At 55.1% G+C, this 15,007-nt stretch overlaps 1 protein-coding gene across 4 annotated transcripts in view; it reads right to left on the reverse strand.

Moving 5' to 3' along the window:
* Positions 1 to 2,718: 2,718 nt before the first annotated feature.
* The window catches only part of CPXM2 (carboxypeptidase X, M14 family member 2), a 140,288-nt gene continuing 127,999 nt past the window's right edge, over positions 2,719 to 15,007 (reverse strand). For all 4 annotated transcript variants that reach the window (XM_043597795.1, XM_043597792.1, XM_043597794.1 and 1 more), the window contains 3 exons: positions 13,465 to 13,604; positions 11,458 to 11,557; positions 2,719 to 4,041 (listed from right to left, as the gene is read on the reverse strand). In XM_043597795.1, coding sequence (XP_043453730.1) covers positions 3,773 to 4,041; positions 11,458 to 11,557; positions 13,465 to 13,604 — 509 coding nt within the window. In that variant the 3' untranslated portion in view covers positions 2,719 to 3,772. The remainder of the gene's footprint in view (positions 4,042 to 11,457; positions 11,558 to 13,464; positions 13,605 to 15,007) is intronic.

The raw sequence follows: 15,007 nt of genomic DNA on the forward strand, positions 1-15,007 counted from the left end.
TTGCACACCTTGCTCTGAGACAACCTGGAGGAGGCTGGGCTGGAGCCGACCCCCGCGAACGGACGGACGGACGGCTCGGCTCCTCCGCACCCCAGCCTTGCTCCCGAGACGGGCCGGGGGGAGGCTCGAAGGGGCCTCCCTCCTGCTCTGGGGACAGAGCGCACCAGCTGAGCCGCCAATGAGCGTGCGTGGAGTCACTGTCCCCTTCCTCCATCGCACTTGTTCTGGCAACAGACCACAAGAAACGCCGAGCGGTGCTGACCTCCTGCAGCTCAGAAAGCCGGCCAGGCCTCCAAGGACACGCAAGCGGCACCTCTGATGAATGTCACCAACCGAACATCGAACGGGCCCCGGGGAGTGGGGACGTCGCCTAGGCGTTAGGTCGTCTGAAGCAGGCGCCGAGCTGTGATGCACATCGTGTGCAGAAGCAGGCGGGGGACGGGGAGGGGCGCACACCCGGGACGTAGCGCTCAGCTCCTGGGCCAGCTGATCAAATGAGGATTCCCAATCCCCTGTCATCTGACTCCGGAAAGGCACCCGTGCCTCCCAAGGCTTCCGTCACCGCCTGGGGGCGCTTGATCTGCTCCTCAGAAAGTCAGCCAAGGGGCGCCTGGGGGGCTCAGTCGGGTGAGCGTCTGACTCTTGATTTCCGCTCAGGTCGTGGCCTCATGGTTCATGGGATCGAGCCCCACGTGAGGCTCTGTGCTGACAGTGCAAAGCCTACTTGGGATTTTCTCTCTCCCTTTCCCTCGGCCCCTCTCCCCCCCTACTCTCTCTGAAAATAAATAAACAGACACTTAAAAAACGTCCTGGGCAGCTGCTCCAGCACCGAATTACACCGCTCTACTGGGACGGAGGAAGGAGGCTTCTCCCTGGGCCTCAGTTTTCCCATCTCTAAACCCAGGGGGATCGGGCTAGTCTGGGGATGGAAACGCATCCAGAGACGTTGCCCCATCTTATCCCACTGAGCCAGGACTCTGTCTCAGAATCCTTAACACACCGCTTCAGGCAACTACCACCGATAAATCAGAGCTGGCTTGCAGGAGGAAACCCGTCTGCCGTCCCTGGACGCATTTGTCTAGAAACATCCCTCAGCTCTAAAGACCGGTCGTTCTCCTCTGTACCCCACGTGCTTCACCCCTCATTCCCTTTGTCTAAGTTCCCCTGGACTCCTGGTGCGGTGGCTGGGAAGCTGGGGCTGTGTTGATGCAGCAGGTGTAGACGGGCAGGAGAAAGAGTGCCCGCGGCCCCAGGAGAGGTTCTCCCGGGGCTCAGAGCGCGGCTGCAGAATCAGGCTGTGGGAGACCAGCCTCTGCAGCTTTCTGGCCGGTCCCGCTGAGGGGGGCTTTGAGGGTGGCGGCTCCCCCCACCCATCAAGGCCTTGGGTTGACTTGGCAGGAACGGATGAGGGAGCAGGGAGCTTGCCAAGTCCAAGGCCACGCAGCAGGGGTGGCGCGGCCCAGAGCCCACAGAGCCCACGCCCGCAAGCCCCAGGCTGCTGTTAGTGGGCCAGGGCTGACGGCAGGCCTGCAGACGGCAGAGAATGTCACAGACACGCAAGCTGCGTACCGCAGCCCGAAGGGTACGGAGCTAGTCACTGGCAGGAAGACTGACTCATCTCAGCGCCAAGTGCAGGCACCTGACAAACCCAGTCTGCTGAGCTGATGCGCTTGCCGTGGTTAGTCCTTCCGCACTGCCGTGCTGGCTTCTCGTCTCAAAGGCTTTATTCCTATCACCACCCACCCCATCTAAGGCCGCCAATTTTTCCGACCAGTGGCTCGGTGGAGAGCGACACGGGCTAGTGTGGCAATTAAAAGTGAAACTTAAATGACCGGAAAGTATTTAGCGCTAGAAATTCTGGCCCTAAGTGGCACAAACCACATTTCAAGTGCCCACGGGTCACATGCGTCTAAGTGACTGCTGTGTGAGATGGCACGGAATAGAACATTCCCGTCATCCCAGAAAGTTCTATCGCACAGCCCTGGCTTGGAGCCAGGGCCAGCTAGCTGTGCCCCGGCTTGAGGGTTCAAATCCAACTACCATGCGTTTTGATAAATCAAGTTTTGTTTGAGAGAGAGAGAGAGCATGTGCAGGTGACAGAGGGGGGCAGAGGGAGAGAGAGCCCACGAGAGAGAGACTCTTAAGCAGGCTCCACATTCAGAGTGGAGTCTGATGTGGGGCTCAGTCCCACCACCCTGGGATCATGACCTGAGCCGAAAGCAAGAGTCGGGCGCTCAACCGACTGAGCCCCCCAGGCTTTACCAAGTTTTACTGAAACACACCCATGCCTGTCCCTTTGTGTTTTATGCACGTCTGCTTCTGTGCCACCATAGCAGGGTTAAGTACGTGTGACAGAAACTGGCCGCCGAGCCTGAAATGATTACTATCTGATCCTTTAGAAGGCAAGTTTGCAATCCCTGGTGTAGACTGTCAGAAAGTCGCATCCGGATCGTTTCCGGAAAGAGGCTCCCTGACATCCCCAGCAGTCACTAGTAGGTCCCAGGTGTCAGGGCGCTTTTACCTAGGCGCACGGCTCTCCTGGGGAGGGGGCAGGGAACACACGGCTGTCCGCACCCGCTACCAAACTTGGTAGGCCCACGGGATACCCCTCCCCGGGCAGGCTCTTCTCTGGGGGTGCCTGACCTCTGGGAGAGGCAGTGGGGCGAGCCCCTGGGGTGGGCGCGGGTCTGCTCAGGAAAACCACACGCCGGAAAGATGTCACCATTTGCTTGCTTTATTTTTCTTTCTTCCCAGGTCAGTGAGGCAGCAATATCAAGAAAAAGTAGACAGGCTGTGTTCTTGGATGGTCATCCGACAACCCCTCCCAAACCAATAATCCACAGATAATTCTAGGAGCTTTTCATCACTCGTGGCCTAATTCGAAGGTCTGGCATCCGACACATCAAAAATAACTCCCTTGGTGATGTTAAGCCAACTGCGTGCGCCCATTTCCCTGAAAGGGGGCACATCTGAGGCAGTGAGAGGGCTGCTGGTGATCTGCCTCCTGGCCCTTCTCAAGTCCCCGCAGATCAAAGAGGGGACCGGGCTAGATGCCGGAGCTCCCTCCCGCGCCGCCCCCAGGGCTGCTGGACCAGCAAGGGGCCCGGGGGGTTCTCTGTGGACCCTGCAGATGAGCCCCACTGGCGGCTGCCGACCAATCACTGGTGGACTAGCTCAGCCTTTCTCTCCTTTTAGAAACACTGTCCTTTGTTGAAAGGGAGACCGAATGGATTCTAGAGGCTCACCGCTGCTCACTTGGTAATGTCTCCATTGTCCACAGAGGGCAGAATCAATCTGCAGCAGCTTGGAATGCCCCGGGGCCAGAGAGGGTGGATTCTCTCAGAGGGCCCAGAAGCGTCTCAAATGGTAACTTCTGGGACAGCAGGGCCCCAGGACGCTGCGATTGGAGCCCAGCAAAATGCAAATGCGTGAGGGGCTCTTGCTGGCATGCCAGCAGGGGAAGCCTTGGCTTCCCTTCCTATGCAGCCAGGAGACCCTGAGCGGGCAAGGCCCCCTCTCTGTCTCCGATTCCCAGGCTGAGCTGCTGAAATCTCACTCCTACCAGCCTTTCTGTGCTGATCTGTCCAAGTTATTTGGAAAAATGGAACAAAGAAAAAAAAAATTATCCTAAGCTTTCAGCCCTCCCCTCGGGGCCAGGCTTGCAATGCACGCATTCTCCCAGGCCTTCGTGAATTACAGAGAAAAACAGCAGGGAGTCCTCTATGGAGCTACGACTGGGGGTGGTTTAATTTGCAAGGGTCCGGGACAGGCCTCAAGTGTTGGCACGTCCCCCGCGCTGCCGTCTCTTCCGCCCGCGCAGCTTCAGCCGCCTGGCTGGCAGGCTGACGGGCTGCTTCCCAAACTTTTCCATGATCTCCCTGATCCTGGCCAGGTTGGTTTTGCTGAGAGTGAAGTCACACCGTGTGGCCCCCATGTCGTAGCCGACCATGCAGTTCTTGGTGGACGAGGTGAACCCTTCCGCCTTGGCCGTGACCACGTACTCCCCGGGGTTCAGGAGGCGCCAGTAGTCCCCATCGCTGGCTGTGAAAAGAAAGCAGGGAATTCAGAGGTTCTCTTCTGACACAGCTACACCACCAGTCCTGTTACTCCGGGACCAGCCTCCCGGCCGGAGAGAGACTCAGACGCAGGCGGTGTGGAATCCGAGCCCCCGCCGATGCAAATTCTTAATGCATTTTGGGAGCTGAGATGTTTTCCTCTTTGGAAGCCACCTTAATGGTTTTACCAGGCAGGGGTTCGAGGTGAAGGCTCCCCGTGGTGTTAATACTCGTGAGTGGAGATGGAGAAATGATCACTCCACACTCCTTCCTCTGTGACAATATACGCCATTCATTACCAAGCTGGGCTTCCAAGTGGTGTGCCCTCGCCACAAAATGCCATCTTGAAAAGCCATCAGTGCCTGGCTTCCTGGCCTCCCTTAGCACGGCTATAAATACAGAATAGGAATTCTTTCAAGGGGTGGGACTCTTCACTTTTGAAAAGAGAAATAAAGGACCACAGGGGGCCAGGGCCAAATGATCTGGGAGGAGGCGTGGTATCTGCACCCCATTCCATGGCCCTCATTCTTGGCCCGGGGGCCAAGAGAAGCCTGAAGCTTTAGGGGCAGTGACGTACCAATGCTGCAAGCCTGAGCTCCTGTCTCCCCAGGGACACTGCTGGTCAGTCACCCCATAAGCACGTAACGGGACCCGTGTCCTAGCTCTAGGCTAGATCTCTGTTGCATAGACGGGTTCCAGGCCAAGGCTCTCCTCCCCAGGAGCCTGCAGCCTGCCGAGGACACGCAGACCCCCGACGTTAAAGAGACTTCAGGGCATGGGTAACCAGTGACCCCGCAGAGGACGTGGTACCCGGAAGGTCAAGGCAGGCACTGATCCATTGAGTCTCCAAGCAAGCCTTTAACACACGTTGTATGATTACTCCCTTTTCTACCTGAGTAATCTGATGCCCAGGGAGGCATAAAGTCCTGCATAAGGTCGCACAGCCAGTAATCAGCAGGTTAGGCTCTCTCTCTTATGGCAATCTGAGTGTCCCAGCTGCCCTAAAGCTTTGGGGCCAGGAGAGGACGAGGAAAGGGGCTAAGGAGGCCCTGGGCAAGGCTCACGTGTCTACACAAGCCCTGAAGTCTTCCAAGGGACGGGAGAAAACTCTGTGTGCGTGTGTGAATATGCATCTCCCACAAACACATGACACTTTGAAGCATCGGGTGTAGAGGATAATCTTTATTCATCTCAGACACACGGATGCAATTAAGTGCTCACGAGAACACCAAATGCCGTAAAAAACGAACTATGCAGGTAGTTTGGCCTGCTAACTGGTAAACAGGACTCAGGGTGAGAGGTCGGGGTGCACACAACGCACGTGGCTGGCTCCCTGGCTTTCTCAGCGCTGCGCCCACCCTATGTCTTCCTTGGGTGACAATGCAAGCTTTTCAACCAAATAAAAGGCCATCTCATGCTTTTCAGGAGGCAAGAGCCCATCAGGGGTTCCCTGAGCGTCACAATGCCACTCACCCTTTGAGACCTCCCTCTGGGGTCCCGCGGCCCCCTGGGCAAACCTGAACGCGCCACCTCCTCCACGCATGTCACCTGTCCTACCAGACCGCGCGTCCTCGAGTGTGAGGCTAGGCCCTGTGCTAAGCTGTCGGCTCCTTGAGAGCCTGTGTCTCACTCCTCAACACTTCTAGTGTGTTTCGTACGGTGTGCCCTCTGTGAATGCCTGGGGGATTGACTGTGGTAAAGAGAAGCACACACATGGAACCCAATGTCTTATTAACACGTGAACTTGAACTTACTAAGTCCTAACTCCTGTGGATGCTTTTTCCCCTGCGAACACCAGACGGATGTGTTAAGGCCAAGAGCCGGCCGCCCGGAAAGGCTGTCTGAGCGGCTAGAGGCCTCTGGAGGCGAGACCTCGCAGAGTGCACCATCTCGAGAGTACTTTGGGTCATTTTGAAACACCCCAGGGAAGGGGACAGGGTCCTCACCAAGGGAGGTGCTCACTGAGCAGAGAAGGGGGGAAAAAACCCATAATTAATAAATGCTGATGGGCACCGCTAAGTATATAAGGAGATTTGTAAGAAGGGGTTCTTCTTCCTCCAAAGCAGAAGGCTCCCTCCTCCACATGGTGGGGACCTCCTTCTTCTCAAGTCACGCTGCCCTGTCCTTGAACCTGGCTTTTGAGCACGGTCACACGGGCAGCCCACATTGCTGCATCCCAGGCACTCAGAACACCTCCCACTGGTTCCCGGAATGGGCCACACACCTTACACCTCAGGGCCTTTACATGTGCTGTTCCCCCAACTCCTGTGCTCTTTTATCCCTGAGATGTTTTTAAATGCCTAGAGTTTGTTTCTTAATGATAAAGCCAACTTTTTGTAATTCAAAAGCAATGAATTCTGTTCCATGCTTCTAGGGGATGAGTCTTCTAAGAAAATCCCCACTGGGTTTGGGGCGCCTGGGTGGCGCAGTCGGTTAAGCGACCGACTTCAGCCAGGTCACGATCTCGCGGTCCGTGAGTTCGAGCCCCGCGTCTGGCTCTGGGCTGATGGCTCGGAGCCTGGAGCCTGTTTCCGATTCTGTGTCTCCCTCTCTCTCTGCCCCTCCCCCGTTCATGCTCTGTCTCTCTCTGTCCCAAAAATAAGTAAAAACGTTGAAAAAAAAATGAGAAAATCCCCACTGGGTCCTTGCGGGCCACTCCCCCTTGCCCCCCACCCCCTCCAGCCACAAACAAACCCCACGAGTTTGGTCTTTAACTCTTGATTCTAAACCTCTGTAATTACGGTTTCTTCCAACCGAAATACTGTTCCCTGTTCTTCCAAAGACCAGCTTGTGCTCATCCCTTCAGGGAGGGAACCTTCTTTGGCTTTCCCACCAGTTTCTGTATATCCTCCAAATTCTTTCTGGGCTATCATCATAGTCTGCAATTACCTTTTAAATTTTCCTTGGCAACTACTTATATGTCTCCCCCCACTAGAATGTATACTGTTTGAGGTGAGGGGCATATCTGTCTCGTTTACCACAGTATCTCTAGGCCAGCATACAGGAGGTGCTCCACAGGATACGTTAAAAACGAAACCATGGCAGGGGTGCCTGGGTGGCTCAGTGGGTTCAGCGTCCAACTGTGGCTCAGGCCATGATCTCACGAGTCGTGGGCTCGAGCCCCACATCAGGCTCTGGGCTGACAGCTCAGGGCCTGGAGTCTGCTTCAGATTCTGTGTCTCCTTCTCTCTCTCTGCTCCTCCCCCCACTCGCACTCTGACTCTCCCTCTCTCTCAAAAATAAACATTAAAAAATCCCCCCCCCAAAAAAAATGAAACCATCAGGAATTTGTTTCGATCCACGGAATCAGAACGAGGTGGGCCAGCTCTATAATCTATAAGGTTCCATTTCAGAAACATGGAAGAGGCCTGATTCTCTCATCTGCCTGGCAATGCACCCTCTCCCCTGGAAGTTCTTGCGTCGGCTTTCCCCACGCTTACCCCCAGGGCTCTTGTTATGTGCTTCCAGCCCCAACCCCTGGTAAAGTCTAGAACCATCTACCTGGTGAAACTCAGGGATCAGCGTGTTAGGTCACTACTCCTATCACTGGGTGAGCAGGTCTGTGTTCAAGGGTGAATGTTCTGCGGAATTATGGGGCGGGGGGCACTTCCACAGCTGGCATCGCTCAGCACGGTGGACAGAAGGAACAACCCAGGCGCTAACAAATGTCCACTTGTTAGCAGGTCAGGTCAGTGCCCACCAGACAGAGGACGCTCATGGGGCTTTCTGAGCCAGGTGTTTGGCCAACATACTTATTACGTGCGTCTAGAAAGCATTCGTACTCACTTCTCTCTCTGTGAAATTCAATTCCCCTGTTTAGTTTCTGCAAAATCCCTCCGGAAACAAAACTTGTCAGGTCACAGAAGCTCAGAGGGAAATCAAGGCAAATGCAGGGCTTAAGTCGAGAGGCTGAAACCCATATAGTAAAGAGCCATGTGTGAAGTATGGAGTTTATGTATCATGAGAATACACTGGGAAATTATTTTCGGGGGGAAATAAAGGGAGACGGGCAGGCGGCTCCCATCGGCTCATCGAAACCGCCTCTGTGATCACAGGGGCTTGAGGTTCAGAGCTCAGTAGGCATAGCACTCTCTTCGGGCTTGTGGGATCCCTGGGACTCTTTCTCTCCAATTCCATTTAAAACCCTCATGTTTTCTCACATTGTGTACAAAGCACGAATTGTCCCAAGAATGTTCTAGGCTCTTTTATGAATCATTCTTTCACAGGAGCTTGTTGGCAACGTTTAAATACAGTCCCTTCTGTTCCTAACGATCTCCAGCACCTTGCGTAACACCCGGCCCATCGCAAGTCTGGAATCTGCGCACTGAATGCATGAATGAGTAAGTGAATGAACGAAGGAACCAGCGGCTGCCCGGGAGGGGCCTCGATGTACGAAATGCCAAGCCGCACAATGTGAAGCCTCCCCGGCAGGGGCTGTAAGGTCCTCAAGCATGAGCAGGAGGGAGTTTCAGAAAACAGGAAGGCGAGTCATGGCATCACACCGCGTGACATTTCAGCTCCATTTCACCCACTGAAACAATAATTGGCTTGGGGCGCCTGGGTGGCTCCATCGGTTAAGCCTCCAACTTCGGCTCAGGTTGTGATCTCGTGGTTTACGGGTTCGAGCCCTGCATCGGGCTCTGGGCTGACGGCTCGGAGCCCGGAGCCTGCTTCGGATTCTGTGTCTCCCTCTCTCTCTGCCCCTCCCCCCTCACGCTCTGTCTCTCTCCCTCCTTCAAAAATAAATAAACATCAAAAAAAAATTGATCCAATAACTGGCTTTCTGTAGCAGGCACGTCGGCAGACGGCCCGTCACTGAGCAGCTCGTGTGTGCAGCCTGAATCCCAGCCTACTCCGTCCTAAGGCCCCAGAGGCTTCGGTTCCTCACAGGTCAAATGGGATCGTTTGTGGGAAGGACCGGGTCTGTTAATGCACGTGAAGGGTTTGTGGAGAAAAGGGGCAGGGGCACTGCATTCACAGTCTCAAGCCCCTGGCTCGAATCCCAGCTCTGCTATTCTCTGTGCACTCCCGGAAACACCATGCCATGTCCATTCATTCGTTCAAACTCATCCCTTCATCCGTTCATTCAACAAATATTTATTAAGCACCTACTGAGTGCAGCCTGCACTTCACCGAGGCACGAAAGAGTCAAGGATGCCTGGTCTGGAGCAAGCGGGGGAGAAGCAGGAACAAAACAGGCGCCAGAGGTACGGGCTTGGCCTGCAGGGTGTCAGAGGCCGGCGGTGGAGACGCTACGGGAGGAGAAAGCTGGAGGCTGAGACGAAGCAGCAGGTGGTAGGGGCAGGCGGACGGGGTTAGAAAACGTGGCCACCATGGTGGGCCTCGTTGACACGGTGACATCTGCGCAGCGACCCGAAGGGGACGAGGAAGGAACCGAGGGGTTCTCGAGGGAAGGAGGTTCGGGCAGTAGGAGGGGCTGGAGCGAGGACCCCAAGGTGTGGCCTGAGTCCTCGAGGAAGGAGCCGGCGGGGACTACCGAGGACAGCAAGCACAGGGCAGTGACTGTTCCTGTTTGACCGAAACGGAGACTCAACGATTTTCACTTTTAAATGGGGACAGTCCTGGGCAAACCAAGCAAGATAGCCGGTCAGCCCAGGAGAGGTTTGAGAGGTAACCAGCAGCCTAATCCTGTATGGCCCTGCGCGTGCCCTGAGGACTTTGGGGTGCCCCTGTGGGGTTCAATAAAAGGGTGATATGACCCAGTTAGCTGATAACAAGCTTGCCCTGGCTGCGGGGCTACGAGGGCAGACATAGGAGAAGCCTGCCCGGGGTACCACGGTGAGCCTGGCAGGTGCCACGGGTCGGACCGGCTGGCAGCTAAGGAGGAGGTGAGCGGGCATAGATTCTGTATCTATGCGCTGACAGAGCGGGGGTTGTAGGGCAGAACCAAGGCGGAGCATCTGTTCCGTATGGGCACCTTGTGTATCATCCCAACTCTCATCGGCTTTACAGGCGATAGCACACGGGGGACACAGGAGGACAATGAACTCGACCCGGTTTCCCTGGGATTGTCCCCCATTTTAAATCTGAAGTCACACATCCTGGGAACCACCCCCAGTCCCTGGCAAACCCAGATCGCTGGCCGACCCAGCACAGCGTAAGCCCCTGAGCCAAGAGGTACGGGTCAGGCCACACCAAACACCTGCTGAGCTGGCCTCATATCCTGTCTCTCCCAGTTGTTCAAGTGTGTCCGAGGGCTGAACAGGTCTTTCTCACGGCAATCACGATTTCCCTCCTCCTACTGCTGACTCTGTTCTCTGTGCCCAGGTGGCACCTGTAGTAGGTTGAATGATGGCCCCCAGAAGGGTCCACATCCTACTACCTAGACCCTAATCCAGACCCTGCGAATGTGACCTTGTTTGGGAAAAGGATCTTTGCAGGTATAACTAAGGATCTCAAGATGAGACCATCCTGGATGGCCTAGGTAGGCCCTAAATCCAATGACAGGTGTCCTTATCCGAGAGAGAGGAGACACAGGGGGAGGCCATGGAAGATGGAGGCAGAGACTGGAGTGATGGGGCCAAGGAAGCTCAGGGGCACGTACAGCCACCAGAAGCCGCAAGAGCCAAGGAAGTTTCCTCCCCAGGGGCTCCAGAGGGAGGATGGCCCCGCTGACACCTTCAGCTGCCATAGAAGTGAGGGAATAAATTTCTAATTCTTTAAGTTTGTGGTCAGTTGTCTCCCCCCACCCCCACCCCCCCCCCCACCGCGGAAAGAAACACAGGGCCTGGTCCCAATGCCTCGCTCACTACAGCTGACACCAAAGCAAAGCGCATCCGCCTACACTATGACGCACGCAGCGCTCCCCAGAGTGTCCCCGGCGGACGAAAACCTCTGTGTGCAGACGCACCGTCTCCACCAGAGCCCCTGCACACAAGCAGATTTAGGCGTCTCGCCAATTCTGTTCCCGGTGCACCTGCCACGACATCATGCTGCCCACACTACCCGTCAAAGTCAAGGTCAGTGTTTTCTCATATCCCGCCGAACACACTGAGCGCCACCCCAGGTGACGACGGCCCTGGGCACAAGGGAGAGACTTCGTGGGTTTCACAGCAGCACGAAAGCCCTGAGTGAGCAGGGACATGCCTGGGGCTGGGCGTCAGACAACTGAACCCAGGCCCCACCCGCCAGTGGGTCCTTTAACCACCCCTCCTCCCCCCCCCGAGCATCTGGTTTTCACACGAATGAGGGAGACACCAGAAAGCACAGGCTGAGTGCCTTGCTTGCCAGGGTCTCCACGGTTAAGTTTGAGGCAGGAGACAATCGTTCAGCTCTCCGTACGAAGTTTCTGGCATGCAACATGTGGTGTTGACCCAAGAAAAATGCTTCAAGGAAACAGATATTTCCTACGGAGAGACAGCTCATCTACACTCACGGTTACCTGTTCGGATGTCGTGGTTAACACCTTCCACGGAGATGATGGCATTGGGAATTCCTTTTCCGTGGGCGTCCCTCACCATGCCTTTGATGCCACGATGGACCTGCTCAGAAACACGACAGGAAACGGTGAGCTCACGACTCGCTCAACCCAACACGCACAGTGAAGACGGCTGTAAGCCGAATGCCAGCCCAGTGCCCCCAGGAAGCCTCTCAAAGCCGTATCTAGCTCGAAAGCTCCCTGGCTGTGCCTGGATTTGGTGTGCAAATTTCTGTATTCCTTTTGGGTCCATGTACTGGGAAGTCTTCCCCTGAAGTTCAATTATCCCAGAGGCTTAAAAAATTTTAGGATCTTAGATGGTTCATAAAAACCACACGCGGTAAAAATGGAATTTAATTTTTTAGAGGCACGTTTATTTGGGCTTCCCTAATCGATAATGACTTAATACGTAGACCCAACGACGTAAGAGTCAGAGAGGAAAGAAGAGAGTCAAAGGCATTCCTATAATGACATTGACATTCCTACATGACATTCCTATAATTTCATATGTCCACAGGGCCCTTCTGCAGATTAGCTGTGTCACACGACATGTGTCACTCTGAAACTTGTACCTCAGTTTCCCCATCCGTAGAATGATGTGACAACCCAAGCCGGCATACCATCGTTTCCAATGACACTCTTTATATGTATTATTGTGCCTGTGCCTTTTATCCACAGCAGGCACCTTGGCTACACAGGATTACTTCAGAATAACCAGAACCTTCTCTCCTTTCACGGATGAAACGAGAAAGAGCCTTCCCTCACAAAATGCCAGGGCACAGAGAGCGTTCACAGCTTTGCAAGACAGAACAGGCTCACACCCCCTGTGCCAGGCACTAGGGGCTGCACAGAGTCTCTGGGGACCCTGGTGGGGCAGACTGGGACGCTAGCCCTGCCTGAAAGTTTCTTCCCCCTCACCTACAACAACCCACAGGAAGGGCGGCCTCCGTGTGCAATCCTGCAAGCCTCAGGACCGTCCTTCCAAATGGATGGGGATCACGGTACAGTCACAGAACTGAGGCCCAGTGTTCGTTTTTGTTTATTCCTCTGGTTTCCGGTCAGTCTGTTCCTCAGTGGGGCGTGGATGTTAGTGGATTAGTTGTAGCACCAAACGAGAACTGGTTTACTCAGAGCTGCAAGAGGGGCGTGTCCCTGAGAGCAGGAGGAAAGGAAGGCGTGTGAGGTTCCCAGCGTGCACAGCGGGGCTTCCTCACCAGCCACAAGCAGAACCCTGGCAGGTGCCTGTGACACCTGCTCCCAGGGAGCACCCCGTCACCTGCAGCACGTGCGAGGGGCACAACTGTGTCCCCCCAAATTCCTGGTGAAGTCCTTATTCGCAGGAACTTAGAATGTGACTGTATTTGGAGACAGCGTCTTTGAAGATGTGATGACACTAAGGTGAGGTCACTAGGGTGGCTCTGACCTTCCCTTATAAGAAGAGGAAATGTGGACACAGAGACCCCAGGAGTGTGTGTACACAGACACCCCAGGAGTCTGTGTGCACAGAGGAAAGACCACGTGAGGACCCAGGGAGAAGACGGCCACCTGCCAGCCAAGGAGAGTCCTCGGAATGAAACCAACCTGCTGACACCCTGATCTTGGACTTGCCTACTCTAGAACTGTAATTTCTGTTGCGTAAGCTCCCTGTGCGTCTATGCTTTTATGCGGCCCCACCAGACGAACACGAGGGGTCCGGGCACGCTGGCTCGGACACGTGTCACCCCTCCCTACAGGGCAGCATCCGGTCGCACTCGCTATGGCCCAGTGCGGGCAATCGACATGGCCTTCACAGCTCACCTCGTGGGGCTGAATCAAGTGCAGACAGACGATGGTTCCCGCCAGCGCTGTTTGTGGCCGGCCCAGCATGACAGCCATCGTCCGAGGCGTGAACTCGGTCTCGGGCTTTCAGCCCCCTAACCGACCCCCGTCCTGAGCCGGCCCCCAGCACCGCGCGTCTCAGGCCATCCGTACCTGCTCCATGAACACGATTAAGGATTCCCGATTGTTCTCCCACTCCTCGGGCAGCTCGCTCTCGTGCGGATACTTGTCACAGCCCACGTAGATGGACAGCTCGAAGCAGTTTGTGTGAAGGTAGCTGAAGTCATTGAGACCTGCCGAGCCAACCGACACCATGGTCACTGAACGGTGCTCAGAGTGGCAGGAGGGAGACAGCAAGAACGTTCAAGAATGGGGCTCAGAAGACTCCGTTTGAACAGGGACGTATCAAGCCCCTACTACAGACCACAGATGACAGCAAACGCGAGGGGAGGGGGTGGAGGTAGAGGGGAGGACACGGCCGGGATGGTTTGTGGGGAAGACAGGCATATACAGGAACATCTCTGACAAGAGGACTCAGATTCTGTTTATTAAACTCAGAAAGGGGCGCCTGGGTGGTGCCGTCGGTTAAGCGTCCGACTTCAGCCAGGTCACGATCTCGCGGTCCGTGAGTTCACCATCTCGCGAGATCTCGCGTGATCTCGCGTGAGTTCGAGCCCCGTGTCGGGCTCTGGGCTGATGGCTCGGAGCCTGGAGCCTGTTTCCGATGCTGTGTCTCCCTCTCTCTCTGCCCCTCCCCCGTTCATGCTCTGTCTCTCTCTGTCCCAAAAATAAATAACCGTTGAAAAAAAAAAATTAAACTCAGAAGTAGCTTAAGATACGATTTTTATGTTTTTTAAGTGTTTTTATTTTGAGACAGAGAGAGAGCGCTCACACACGGGCACGCATACACACATGCTGATGGGGAGAGAAAGGGAGAGAGAGGAGGGAGAGGGAGAGAGAGAGGGGTGGGGGAGAGAGAGAGAGAGAGAGAGAGAGAGAGAGAGAGAGAGAATCCCAAGCAGGCTCCACACTCAGCACAGAGCCCAATGCGGGGCTTCATCTCACGACTGTGAGATCATGACCTGAGCTGAAATCAAGAGTCGGGACGCTTAACCGAGCCCCCCAGTCGGTTTTAGAATAATATATAGTTTTAGAATATATATAATTGTAGAATAAAGTGACATGAGTTAACAGTATGGGTTCTAAGCATTTACGTTTCTCTCTACAGTTAGGCTGCCCCGAGCTGCCCGTTTTCCTCTGTAATCCACACCAACAGCTATCCCTACAACCCTTTGCTGAGTGCCACCCGTAAGGCCAGGACCTGTGGTCAGCACTCTGTATCCGCTGACCACAAGCCCGGCAGAGAGGGAGGCAGCACAGCACAATTCTACAGACAAGAAAAATGAGGGAGAGAACAGCTACGAAATGTATGCAGGACCAGGTCTTGGAAAAGAGCCAGGGTCAGGCTTTGAACCAAGAACTTGCTCTGAACGTGACTGTATTTGAAACAAGCATCTCTAAAGACGCGATGAAGTTAAGATGCAGCCATTAGACCTCCAGAGCTTGGCCGGAGGGGGCTGGAGGACAGACACCCCCACCCACTGAGCCCGACGGCAGATGCACCTTGCGCATCCTGACGCCATCGCAACGGGACGGGAAGCGCCCAGCCCGGCACGGAGTCAGTCTCTGCACTGGG

Source organism: Prionailurus bengalensis, chromosome D2, assembly GCF_016509475.1.
Source record: "Prionailurus bengalensis isolate Pbe53 chromosome D2, Fcat_Pben_1.1_paternal_pri, whole genome shotgun sequence".
Classification (NCBI taxonomy): Eukaryota; Metazoa; Chordata; class Mammalia; order Carnivora; family Felidae; genus Prionailurus; species Prionailurus bengalensis.